Source organism: Myiozetetes cayanensis, unplaced genomic scaffold (assembly GCF_022539395.1).
Source record: "Myiozetetes cayanensis isolate MyiCay16 unplaced genomic scaffold, myiCay2020 scf4, whole genome shotgun sequence".
NCBI classification, from domain to species: Eukaryota; Metazoa; Chordata; class Aves; order Passeriformes; family Tyrannidae; genus Myiozetetes; species Myiozetetes cayanensis.
This window is the reverse complement of record NW_026087631.1, coordinates 60,945,397-60,958,268: the sequence shown is the minus strand read 5'-3', so window position 1 is coordinate 60,958,268 and position 12,872 is coordinate 60,945,397. Positions and strand designations below refer to the sequence as shown.

The 12,872-nt window shown below is 36.3% G+C and overlaps 1 protein-coding gene across 4 annotated transcripts in view; it reads left to right on the top strand.

Annotated features, from left to right (window-relative positions):
- The window catches only part of NIPBL (NIPBL cohesin loading factor), a 147,955-nt gene that overhangs the window by 78,284 nt on the left and 56,799 nt on the right, over nucleotides 1-12,872 (top strand). For all 4 annotated transcript variants that reach the window (XR_007630401.1, XR_007630402.1, XM_050328330.1 and 1 more), the window contains exon 9: nucleotides 11,109-12,647. Coding sequence is in view for 2 of the 4 variants with exons in the window: in XM_050328330.1 (XP_050184287.1) it covers nucleotides 11,109-12,647 (1,539 nt within the window). In the remaining 2 variants the exon portion in view is untranslated. The remainder of the gene's footprint in view (nucleotides 1-11,108; nucleotides 12,648-12,872) is intronic.

Genomic DNA, 12,872 nt, shown 5'->3' with positions numbered 1-12,872 from the left:
TTCTGGGATGTTTCTTATTTGGTAACTAAATCAAGTCTTTTTAGGAAATGTTGTCTGTCAATATATGGAGAAAATGTGTACTCACCTCAAAAGAGATCTCTACTGTCTTTAATTTTAATGAAATGGGGAATTTGTTAATTTACTTAAGTCTCTTCTACTAATTTTAAATTTATTGTTGGGGTGTTAGTTTGTGGTTTGTGACATACTATCTCAAAAGCTACATTAATGTCCTCACACTTCAAGTTGAATCTTCGTATTTTACCTGAGAAACATCTGGAAAAATGCACAGCAGCCTTCAAAGACTGAAACACACTTCCTGTTTTCTTGTGGCTTTCAGAAAATGTTGGTCCTTAGTTGTAAAGTTTGTTTATCTTAATTACATAACATGGACAGACTCTTGATTTGTTTCTTTTGGGAAAAGGAGTGATTTTTTTAGAATGTGATCTCTCCCCCACTGATCAGTAATCATCTTCCTCATCTTATGCTTCCCTCTTACCTGCATCTTCTGGCAGGTCTCAGTTCTTCCTGAGTTCCTACAGCTGCTATAAAATCAGGTGCAAGAGTTGCTGCCTTATATTGGGATAAATGATCAGTGTTTATTCACTCGTGCTAAGTTGCCCTTATGATAGACAGCAGCTCTTTTCACTTTGGCTGCTGAGCTTTCATCCGGAAGTGCATCGTATTCAGAAGAAAGATTTTAAGCAGTCTTGGGACAGATTTCCTGAAAAACTGTTACCTTGGAGAAATATAGTTCTTACTTTTTGATAATGCTTTTGCCATTGTTTCTAAGTTTGTACTGTGTCTAGAAGTTCATACACTCAAGGATTGTTCTGGTTAGATCTGCAGGAGGTGTGGCTGCAGGAGGAAATTTCCTCTATTGTTCCTATGGGAGTATGTCTGTTAGAAACATATTCAATAACTTCTAAATATGTCATTCATTTCTGCAAAGCTGCTTAGTGTGTTTATACAAAAGCCTGGCATTTTTTCACTTTAGTACATGTATTGTAATTTCAGATAACTTAATGTCCAGATAATGGTGTGGGTGTAGCAAAAGCTCTTTCTAATTAGAATGGGAATGCAGAGTGCCATCTGATGAGCAAGCATTGCTCTAGAAACTTACTCAAGGTGCTAGCACATGCTAAAATCTGCATGGAAACTTCTTTGCTGCTTTTGCAATCAAAGCATGGGAATGCCTTTTACATACACAGTTAATTTTTCTTTGTATACTCACATTGTTTTCCATTAATTGCATTCAGTAGATTTGTACTCACAAATTTTGACAGAAGATGAGTGGTCTCTTCTGCCCTTTTTTTCCGACATGAAATCTCTGTAGTGCTGTACTTCATCAAAGGTTTCAAATGCTTTCTTTTTAAAAGTGAGGCTTTGACTGGACGTGACATGTTCTTTCCAGGGCTAGTAGCGTGGTGGAACTGTTTGTTTCAGAGGAGAGGCAGAGATTTCTGAGGGGAGTTCTTGCTAAGAATTATGCAACTGCTACATTTGCCTAAGGCAATACTAAGGTCTTTTTTTTTTTTTTTTTTTTTAATGCTGAGGTCTTCCTGTTATGTTTGGTGGGAAAAGGGGATTGGAGCCTTTGGGTAATTATAGTGCTTTCTATAATTAATCATAATTTCTAACAAAGCTGTTAAAATATTTAGCTTCCACCAAAGTCTCTCAAAGTGGGAGAGGAGGCAATTTCTGTTTCAGAAGAAGAACTAACACAGGGTTTTGCAGAAGTGTTGTCTTCTCTGAAAAGCAGCTTGCCTTTCTGGAAAATGAATATTTAGTGCAAAAATTAATCATTCAAAATCTGACAGATCTGACCAAATGTATGTCAGATATGCATAAGAAATTATTTTGTAATACAAACTTTCTACCTCATTTGGACACTTTTTGGAGCTATGTTTTTATAATTCTGTCATTTTAATCTATTTGGTTCTTGGGTTAAGTGAATTGTATGGTCTTTTCATCATGATAGAGAGTTGCAAAGTTTAGAAAAGTTGGTTTCATCCTTGCAGGAGTTCATCTCCTCTTCCTACTTTCTCCATCAAGGAAGTCTCTCTGTATTGATTAATTTTGGAAGTAATTTGTCTGTATCTGTTAATGAAAGGAGTAGCTGGAGGCTTTGGAAATCTAGGCACTTGACACTGCAAGTTACTTTCCAATACATCTGTTATGTTTAACATCCTCAGTACTGCTAATTAAGTCCCTTGAACAGGACACACCTCAGGTCTTCAGTTCCCATTGCCCCCCTCACAATGGCTCTGTGCCCTCATCGGATACAAGATGCTTGTTAATCAATATTAGATCATATCTTCTCTTTTGAAAGAGTGTGTAGTATTTCAAATAGCTCTAGCTATTATTTATCAAGACTCAGATTGTCTGAGTTGGAAAAAAAAGTGATTCAGAAGGACTAATACCGAAATAGATTATCTTTTTCCACAACAGTTGGCAGGTGAACCATCTCCTACTCTAGGTACATTGTGATATTTTGATGATATAATTTCTTCAGAAAGGAAAGAACTTCATACACACTTCATTCTCTTCTAAGCACTGCCAGTAGTCACATTTCCTGTACTACTTGGTGCCGTTGAAAGCTTTTGAAACAGTTAGAGGTCTGTACTCTGAACCAGTTTTGTTCAACTTAACTGAAGCCGTGCTGTGTTCGTACTCTGAAGCTGACTACTCCAGGAAAGTACAGGAAATTAGAAAATTTGCCCCAGGAATTTCTGTTCTTCTCAAGCATCTTTTTTTTCTTTTGGAATAAGGGGATATTCAGGGAGAAATTTCATTTTGATAACCTCAGTTATGTATTAACTTGTACTTTACCACTGTTCAGATGCCAGTGGGTTATTTTTGTGTATAATTAAGTAGTTCAAAGTTAGTCACTCACTTTCAGACCAAACCTTTCCTAGAATATTACATAAAATTCTTCTTGTTTTTCAAGATTTCGACCTGCTTCAGAATTGAGTTTCAAATTCAAAGTTTATACCTCAAGATCTTTCACGCCTTTCTAAAAACTCCGAAGACTGTGAATCAAAAAGCTGAAAGGAACTCTGAGTCTTCTAGAAAGGGCAAAAGGGAAGATAACCTTGAAAATTACATAAAACCCCAGAAAGTAACCCATCTTTTTTCAGATACTCTTGTTCAAATTGATTTAGTTTTTTATTTTATTCAGAAGTACTACATTTTAATTTGAGCTCTTCCATACATAGAATTGTGTGGTCACTGTTAGATTTTAGGCTGCTTCAAAGACACTTTTGTATAATACTGCTATAATACCGTCTTAAAAGATTAAGGAGTTCTGCTTTTACCTGTAAAAGGCACTGTTCTTTGGGATTTGTGAGAAGAATAATGAAATCATTAATCACTAACCATTTCATTGGGAGGCTAATATTTTTTTTTTAAACTTAAAACATTAGAAGAATTTTCTTAATGAGACAAACCAACTTGTATGTGTGTGTTTTTCCCTATATATTTTATACCCGAGGATCCATTTTACCCACTTCTTTGGAATCTTACTGTGGATTCTTTGAATTAGGAAGAAGTGAAGCTGTAATAACTTTATTTCCAATAATGGGATCAGTTAGGGGGCATTTGGATGCCTGCTGTGGGCCCTTCTTTTTTTGGTTCGTTCCAAGCCCATAGCAGCAGAGACACACATCCCAAGAGTGTGAATCTGCCGGAGCAAAACTCTCAAAACTACAGTTATAGGTAAGTAACCTTTTTCTCTTACCTTTTAAGTTCTTATCCAGCTCCTCTCCCTTTCTCCCCATTACCCATCTCCCCCATAAAGTTCCCCAAAGAGGAAGGTAGTAGAAGAACACTATTAAGAATGGTTTGTTTACAACTAATTTTATGTAGCCAATTAATGAAATGACAGAATGTGTAACTATAACCAGTATATTAGCATTAATTTCCAAAAATATTTTATAGAGGGTTTATTTCCTTAAAAATACAGCTACAAGTTTAGCAATTTGTTTAGAAATCTTGCAGATTACAGTCACTAATACTAGAAAATGAAATGAGAGAGTGTGAAAGATAAATGATTGTGTGTCTGTGGAGTAGGACATTAGGTATCATGTTTTGTGTATATAAGCTTTCACTGGGTTTGCATTTCATAGTGTGACACAATGGTTGAAACTGATACCTCAAATAGCTCTTCCAAGAAAAGCAGCTTTGCAGCCTCCAGTTCCTCTAGATGAGAGATTTTGTGTTTGTGTGTGTTCAGACACGTTTAAAGAGAAGTAAGAGGAAGAAATTCCCCTTGTGTTCAGAGGAATTGCAATGGAATGTTGCGAAGTTTCCATCTCTCTGGGAAAAGTTACTTCTTTTTATAGTTTTTATGAAGAATGAGGTACTAAATGAATGAAAAATACATTTGTTTAAAAAAAGGAGAGGCATATAACAGCTCAGTTGGTCGGAGCATGGTGCTAATAATGCCAAAGTTGTGGGGTTTATCCCCGTATGGGCCATTCACTGAAGAGTTGGACTTGATGATCCGTGTGGGTCCCTTCCAACTCAGAATATTCTGTGATTTTAATAGCATTTATATATACTCATTTGTAACATGAAATTAAAATTCCCCCGTTTATCCCAGGCTGTACTTTACATAGGGTAATGCGGAAACCTACTCTTGTAGAAAATAACCAAAACGTAGCAGTTAGCAAGAATTCATCTTTTCTCCCCCTCCAATCTGTAGTGTAAACTAATACTGGAAAATTCAGTGTAACTTGCATCTTGTATATACACTTGATTGTACCTGTTAGATAGATGACAGGATTTACCATATTACTTAGCCAGTAATTACTTGTATTCTGGGACAATCATTTCTCTATAGTGGATTTAAATCTTGATAAAGAAATGGGATGAGTAATTAATAAACCTTATTAAGAATTTAATCCCAGCATTTCTGTAGTTCATATTCCAAATTCTCCCTAACACCAACCTAAGAGAACACAGACTTCTTTTCATTGTCATGCAATATAAATGTTACTATGTCTAGTTAATTGAAGATATTTTTGGTATCTTGATTTTGTGCAAGGTATGATGTCAGAACAAAACCAGTATCTGGAATGGAGATTTCAAAGTCATTGCTTATTTCTAAATTTGTCTGTTTAGACAAATGAATTAAAAAGTAATTGAATATGGTAATATAAGTGATACCTAAAATAAGTAGTTTTCATTGTCTGATATTAGTGTGTTGCATTTTTCTTCTGAAATTAGGTGCTGCACTCTCTAGTTCAAAGTAAGTGCACTTTAGCTTTTGCTCAGATATTTTATGTTCACAGGACTATAATTCTGCAGAAAGCAATCAGATGGATAAAACCCATCAGAAGAGTCTATCTCATAAGTAAATTAAAATCATATTGTTTGTAAAAGCAATATTAAATTAAGGGAGGTTAAGTTACAGCTTCTAATCTCTGAACAGGTGTAGATATTTGATTACGCTTTTCTGCAGTTCAATTCTTGTCATTTCCTACTGTACTATTTCCTTTGTATTGCTATAGTTGACTGAGAAATAATGAGTTACCAGACTTCCTTAAGTAGAAAAATTAATGAAGTCATATTTCATTCTGATACGATGACGGTGTTATTCCTATACTTAGGGAAACAAGCAAAACTTCAGAATCTTCATTTTGATAAAGTCTGTTACACACTAAGGCATGTTAGAGACTCATGTAGTCTTTTTGTGTTTTGTCCTGAGTGAGTTCAGACATCCCTCCTGATGGGCTTTCCTTTTTTCACAATGACCAGAAGTTTGATAAAGTCTTTTAACTGATTGCTAAAAATTAGCATTTGTTCCTGTTCAGATTCTCACAAATCCATTCCCTTGAACTGCAGCAGCTGGAAGCCCTCTGGACTCTTCCCTAGAGATTTTTGGAATTAGGTTCAATTCTATAAGGCTTCCTATACCAGGTTCACGACTGTACTTTCTTGGTTTCTTCTGTGAGGGAGAAAATAGTGAGAATAAAATTTTTGACCTGTGTTTACTGAGTCTCTCCTTCAAGGGGAATAGCTCGTACGGTGGAAATCTCTTCTGCTGATGGAAAGATTCTCTTTGGTTGTTCAGTTCTTTTTTTTATTGGAATAGCACTGTGTGGGGAAGTCAGGTGAGAGCAAACTCTCATGGTTGTTAATGGTGTGTATTGGTGAAGGAGTAGAAAAGAATGGATATTTGCCCTCAGTCCATGAAAAGGTCATCCATCAGTGCCACTGAAGCAATTTTAAACCTTTCTCGTACATAGATGAGATTATTGTGGTTTACAGAGCAACACTGGTTGGAGGGACAGGGCACTTACACAACTTTGAAGAGATCTATGAAAAATAACTAAGAGAAGAAAACAGTTGACAGGAAACAGAGGTTTGTTATTTGAATAGACAGCTGAGTGTTGCCTGTTGAGAATTTCTAATCTTGATTGTTAGCTTAAATAAGATAAGGTTGTAATTGGGCCTCTGTCTGACTTGTATCTGAGGTTGTTAAAAAATAGATTTGACAACATGTCATAACCTTAGGACTGGTATATTTGGGTTAAATGTATGAATTACTTATTTAAATCATTAAATAAGTGGTATTTTGAATGAGTGAAGGCATATCCCAGTAATCTCCGAAGAGTGTTAGAGCTTTAGAAGTGTAAAATTCTTAATTGTTATGTGTCATGAAAAGAAAGGTTGTATTTTGAATTACCATCAAAAGGGTTCATCCAGAATTCAGCATTAGAGGATCAATCTTATTTGTGTCTATGAAGAGGAGTAGATTCACATTTAACCATCCTGGATATGAAGTCTGCAACTGAATCCCTTGCAAAGTGTAAAAGGGGAGGCGATAATTTTTCTGTTATGTCTGCCGAATGGCATTACTATAGTGAAGTGTTACCGTTCTATTAAAATAAAGCTTAGCAACCATGCATATTATTATTTAGGCTTCTTACCTTTACACAGAGACTTACAAAAAGCCCGTTTCAGTTTGCTAGGCCAAGCAGTTCTAGAAGTTTTTAGGCAATCATCCAGTTACACTCAGTTCTTGAAAGAGTTTAATCTGGGACTTAAGGCAGTCATCAGGTTTGCAGGAAAGCAGTAACACAGGAGACTTCATCACTAATGGTACTGTGACTGCTGCTTTGGAATGATGGCAAGTTGAATGAAAGAATAGAGATATGTCTTTAATACAGCTCCCCTCATCCAGCTACTGCTTCTAACACTTCCTCAGCTTCCAACCATGTCTATTTTCAGGATGGATGTTCTTCAAACCATGATTGACTCATTATTTCAGCAGAAATCGGGGTATCTATGGCTATTCAGGTGCAATATTTTTTTGCACAAAAGTTCCATAGTATTTATTTAATTTGTAAATCTGAAAGTACTCACAGTTTTAATATGCAGATATTTCCAAAGATGAAGGCCACAACTGTCTCCGGGAATACTGTTCATAAGAAGACAGGTAGGAGACAACCATTTGGAAATCCAGCTAATTTTTTTTAGCTATGTCAAACTTGTGGTTCCTGTAATGTTTTGTTTCTCATATCACAGTGAATCATTTAATTTGATAGAGCATCTCTACTATTTTTTAGTATAAGGTAGCTTATGAGTTCCAAGGTACTACCTTCTGGTGGGCATGTAAAGAGAACATCCTTGTGAATTTCTCAAGTCAGAAGCATATTTACATAGAATAACTGGGATCAGACTATACTCTGAACTGTCACAAATTTGTTAAAGGAATTGGACAAAATGTAGATACATTCTGAGTGCATCTACAGCCTCAGAGAGAGGTGGGGGAGTGAATAATGGTTTTGAAAAGAATCTGAAAACAACAAACTTGCATACCTGATCTCTAATACAGACAGAAAACTCTTCTGTGGCTTGCTATATATTCTTTTTATTACAAAAACTGTTACAAAGACTGAAGCAAAAGGATCCTGATCTAATATTTTGGCATAGTCCTAGATCCCCATCATAAAAAGAAATTCTACAGTCTATGGAATGAAGTGGATGAAGCTTGGATACTGATTCCTTGAAGGATATAAAGTATATTTCAGTGGATATTGTAGAAGTTCCAAAGGTCATCTGTTCCTCTTGGGTCTCATGACTTAAAAAGTAGATGTGTGCAAACTTGCATGTATTTGACTGTAAAAGAGAAGATATGAAGACATCTGTTTTCAGAGGTTAATTACTCTCTCATCACCTCTCTGATTCGTACTCTCATATAGTTGAAAGTGAGTTCAAGATTTTATAAAGCCCTTGAAGCCCAGTGGTATATTTCAGCTTTCAGATTTCTTTGGCTATCATGGCAGCTTAAAGAGTTTTTGTGCTCATTCAGTGGAGTTTTTTCATTATGTTTGATGAAGATAGTGTTACTATGTATTCATCCTACCTTTTATGCCTTACTTCAACCTGGTATTTTCATAAACTTGGGACAGCTTTTTTGTCCTAGATCCAAAATTCTTATAGAGGCAAAACATTAATGATCAAGTCTAGTTTTGAGGCTCACCTTCAAGTGCACTGAAAGTAAGAAGAAATCTGAGTGATCTTTAACTCTGTCTGCAATCACCTTGCCATCTAGGAAAATAAGGCTTTGAAGGTGTCCCTTTCTTCTCAGATAAGATGTCAAGTTACTAAAACACCAGTATTCTGTTGTCAAGAGAAATGAAGAAGGTGCATTAGAAGAGCTGTGTATTTAGAACGAATATATATGCCAAGCTGTGATGTGATCACCTACTTGTGTGTTCTTACAATTTGACATTTTGGATGATGAAGAACAGCAGCATATTGAGCCTGGTCAGTTACAGAAGTCTAAGCAAGAAAATTGGTCCTACTTGAATTGTTTTGGTTGTTTAATCTTGAAGCCTTCAGCATGAGGGCTCTGAAAGATGAGTTTTGGTTGATCCAACCATGGCTGTTTAAAGCATATCAGCTCATGGCCATCTGCTCCTGTAGTAGGCATAAGAGAGGGAAACATTTTCTCGCTCTTAACTGACTCATTCAGCCCGGTAGGTTAATGCAAACCACCTCCACTAGTGCCATAAGGTGATGCACTGGACAAGGAAATGCACTTAGAAATATGAATGCTTGTTCCCTTCTGCCACAGGTGGTACCCTCAGTTAAGGGAATGGGACAGATAATGAATAACAGTAATATCTTAAAGACTTCTGTTAGATCCACTGTCAGCTTTACAGGACTTTTTCAGTGTGGCTGGCATTTCTGGCTGGCATTTCTGGTCAATAACAAAGCTGACCAGCCTTCTCCTAGGAACACAAGTTTCTCAATTTATATTTCAAAATTTAAAGAGTTTTAACTGAGAAATAAGGTAATGATGCATGTGGATGTATGTACATTTGTTTTAATTAGTAGTGTGGGGAATAAATCTGTGTAACTCCCCATACGAATCCAACAGTAGCTGTAGTACAGAAGAATCTCCATGCTAAAAAGTTGCACCTTTGATTTGGCAAATTTATTTTGCTTCAAGTGTCTATGATAAAGTTGGCAGTCATTCCTACAGGTTTTGTTTGAAATATACAAAGTCCTTTATTTGCAGTTGACAAGATTCTGCATGAAGTTTTATTGTATTTGTCTTTACTGTCTTCCAGCCATCAAATATTGTAGAAAATTTTTAGGTTCTAGGAAGTTAGAGGTATCCAAATAAATTTGAGGATGAAAAAAAGGAAAAAAAGGGAAAAAAGCCTATTCATGTCACTGGAGCTTACTTAGAATTATTCTAAGTAAGAATCTTCTAAAAATTTAGAAGAAATTAGAAGTTCATATGTTATAATTCTGGTTTACAATTTCAGTGGAGTACGTGGGTTTTTTTAATTGGCATTTATTTCCCTATTTCTTAATTGCGTCCTCCTTGCCATTCATTTTCCTACTCTGAAAAAGAGAACTGGCTCATTGCATCTGGTGATAAGGCACCACAAATCTAGGCACAAAATATGTTGTTTTTCGTGTGTTGTATTTGTGGTCTAGGCATTTTGACAATAGATCTACGTTTAATCATTCCTTAGCCTTAAAATAATATTCCCTGATTACCGAAGTAGTAGTATTTTTGGACAAATTACAGAGTGATTGTTGATAAATGAGAATATAAGCCTTTGTGCAGGTAGGGCTTTTAGTTTTGATAGCAGAAATTAATTTTAGTTTAGAGTTCCATGTCGGTTGAGTAGAATACCCTCTTTTGGATACTTCCACGTGCTTCTCCTTTCCATGAATTCTACCAAATTACAGTGTGTGTTATTGGCTCACTTTATTTTTCTGTGTTCTGCTCCTAACGATTTCTTAGTGTAAACTGAAAGGCTTGTTGCAGAGTCAGACTTTTGACAGAAAATTATCACTGAACTTTTTACTTCATCTATGAAAAGCGTTATGATTTCAAAGAGAAAACACGCAACTTTTTCAGTGTGTAGTGGCCCCCCACCTAATTTGTATGTGCTCAGCTATAGACTCCAACCCTTGATATACTGCTTTGCTTCAGAGAGAAGCATGGAGTGGTGGAGTTACTTCATCAGTTTTGTTCACTGTTTGTGTGTTCCCTGGCTAAAATATGTGTGAAGTCCAACTGATGCACTGAACCAAGGAGGGAAAGCCTGTGTCTTAATCATTGCAGATCCTTGCTTAGTATATATATGATGAAGCATGTTGCATCTGCAGAAGATAATATGTTATAGTAGTATTCCTGAAAAAGTAGTTTTGGAGGTGTATGCTTACTTTGTCTTTTCAAACTTTTGTTTCAGTGTAATTGAGTAGTTTGTTTTTTTTTTTTCAGTGGTTGTTGTTGTGGGTTTTTTTGGGGTCTTTATGTGTTGCAGCTGTTTTATTAGATGGTTCTTTTGGGAATTACACAAGGTCTTTGACTTTCTATGTTTTGAGGGTAGGTTTTTTTAATGATTAATTGGCATCTGTGGTAGACTGACAATGAATGATAGTCTGAATATATATTAAAACGTATTAGCTAGAGAAGTCCCATTCTTGCTTTTAAATTCTGTGGATTTTGGTGTGTGTGCATATACATACTGAGGAGGATTCATTGGTGGGAGTGGAGGGGCATAGACATTCTTGCCTGGACATTGTCAGTCTTTACATGTAATTTGTGATTTTTTTTCTCTTTTAACTTGCAGATAAGCCTCTGAAGAAGCGAAAACAAGAAAACAAACCACCAGAGGCTGGAGGTGCTACTGGAGGAAACAGAGCAGCTTCTCAGGAGACAGGTTCTGCAGGAAATGGGGCAAGGCCTGCCTTGATGGTTAGTATTGATCTACAGCAAGCAGGAAGAGCAGACTCTCAGGCAACAGTAACTCAGGATTTGGACGCCATCAAAAAACCTGAAGAAATTAAGCAGTATAATGATGGGTTTGTGTCTGTTCCCCAAGAAGACCCTGTTGGAGTTCTTAAATTTAAACCTGAAAACCATCCAGAAATTTTTAGGAAAAAATCAGATTTTGAAGGTCAAAAGGCAGATATCCAGCAAAATGAAAACAGACAAATGGAATTTCAGCAAAATGAGGGCAGACGGTTGGAAAGTAAACACAACGAGAGCAAACAGTTAGAAGTGAAACATGAAAGTAAGCATGAAAGCAGACAAATGGAAGTGAAACAAAATGAGAACAGACAGACAGAAGCAAAACAAAATGAGAGCAGACAAATGGAGATGAAACAAAATGAGGGAAAACAAAATAATGGCAAACAGGAGATTCGACAGAGGCCAGAGACACCAAAACAGAAGAGTGAATGCAGACCTGAAACACCGAAACAGAAGAGTGAGGGGAGGCCCGAAACACCAAAACACAGACATGATAATAGGAGAGACTCCAATAAACCACTGTCAGACAAGAAAATTGAAATATCTAGGCACAAACTAGATATGAAGTCTGATCCTTCAAGGGTAAAACCTGAAAGTAGATCTGATCCAACAAAACAAAGGCCTGACGGACGTTCGGTTTCTGATACACCAAGGCGTGACCATGATAGCCTTAAACAAAGATCTGAGGACAGGGGTGACTCAGAGAGATACAGAGGAGATCCATCCAAGATTAGAAGGCCTGAATATTTGAGATCCTCAAATAAAAATGAACATGATTCTAAACATGGTATTAAATCTGATGGTTCAAAACCTGAGAAATTTGAAAGGAAATATAGACATGAATCTGGTGAATCAAGGGAAAGGTTTGCTTCTGGGGATCAGAAATCAAGACCTGACAGCCCTCGTATTAAACAGGAAGGTAAAGGAGATTCTAGTAAATCAAGACCTGATAAACCTGGTTTTAAGTCACCCAACAGCAAGGATGAACGAAGGACAGATGGCAATAAGAGTAAAGTAGATAGTAATAAAGCACATGGTGACAATAAAGCAGAGTTTCCCAGTTATTTGTTAGGGGGAAGATCCGGTGCACTGAAACATTTTGTCATTCCAAAAATCAAGCGTGACAAAGATGGCAATGTTACTCAGGAGTCAAGGAAAACTGAATTTAGAGGTGAACAGAAGGACAAAGTAGAGAAGATTGGGCTAGTTGAAGATCTAAATAAAGGAGCTAAACCTGTAGTTGTCCTTCAAAAACTTTCTTTGGATGATGTGCAGAAATTTATTAAGGACAGAGAAGATAAATCAAGGGGCTCTTGTTTTAAACCTAACAAGAACAAGTCATCCAAATCGAATAAAGGTAAGAATTCTTTAATATTAATTGCATTATATCTTTTTCACTTGTGTTCTTGTAGATTTTCTACTTCTCTTATTAGAAATTAAATGCAAGCATTTAATAGTTAGTTTATATGCTTGCTTATATGGCGATTTTGGGGAATAAAGTAAAACTAATCTAAGGACTTGTCATTGGAAATCTTGCTACACATCTACCTGAAATGATTTGTTTACTTCAAAGTTCCTAACG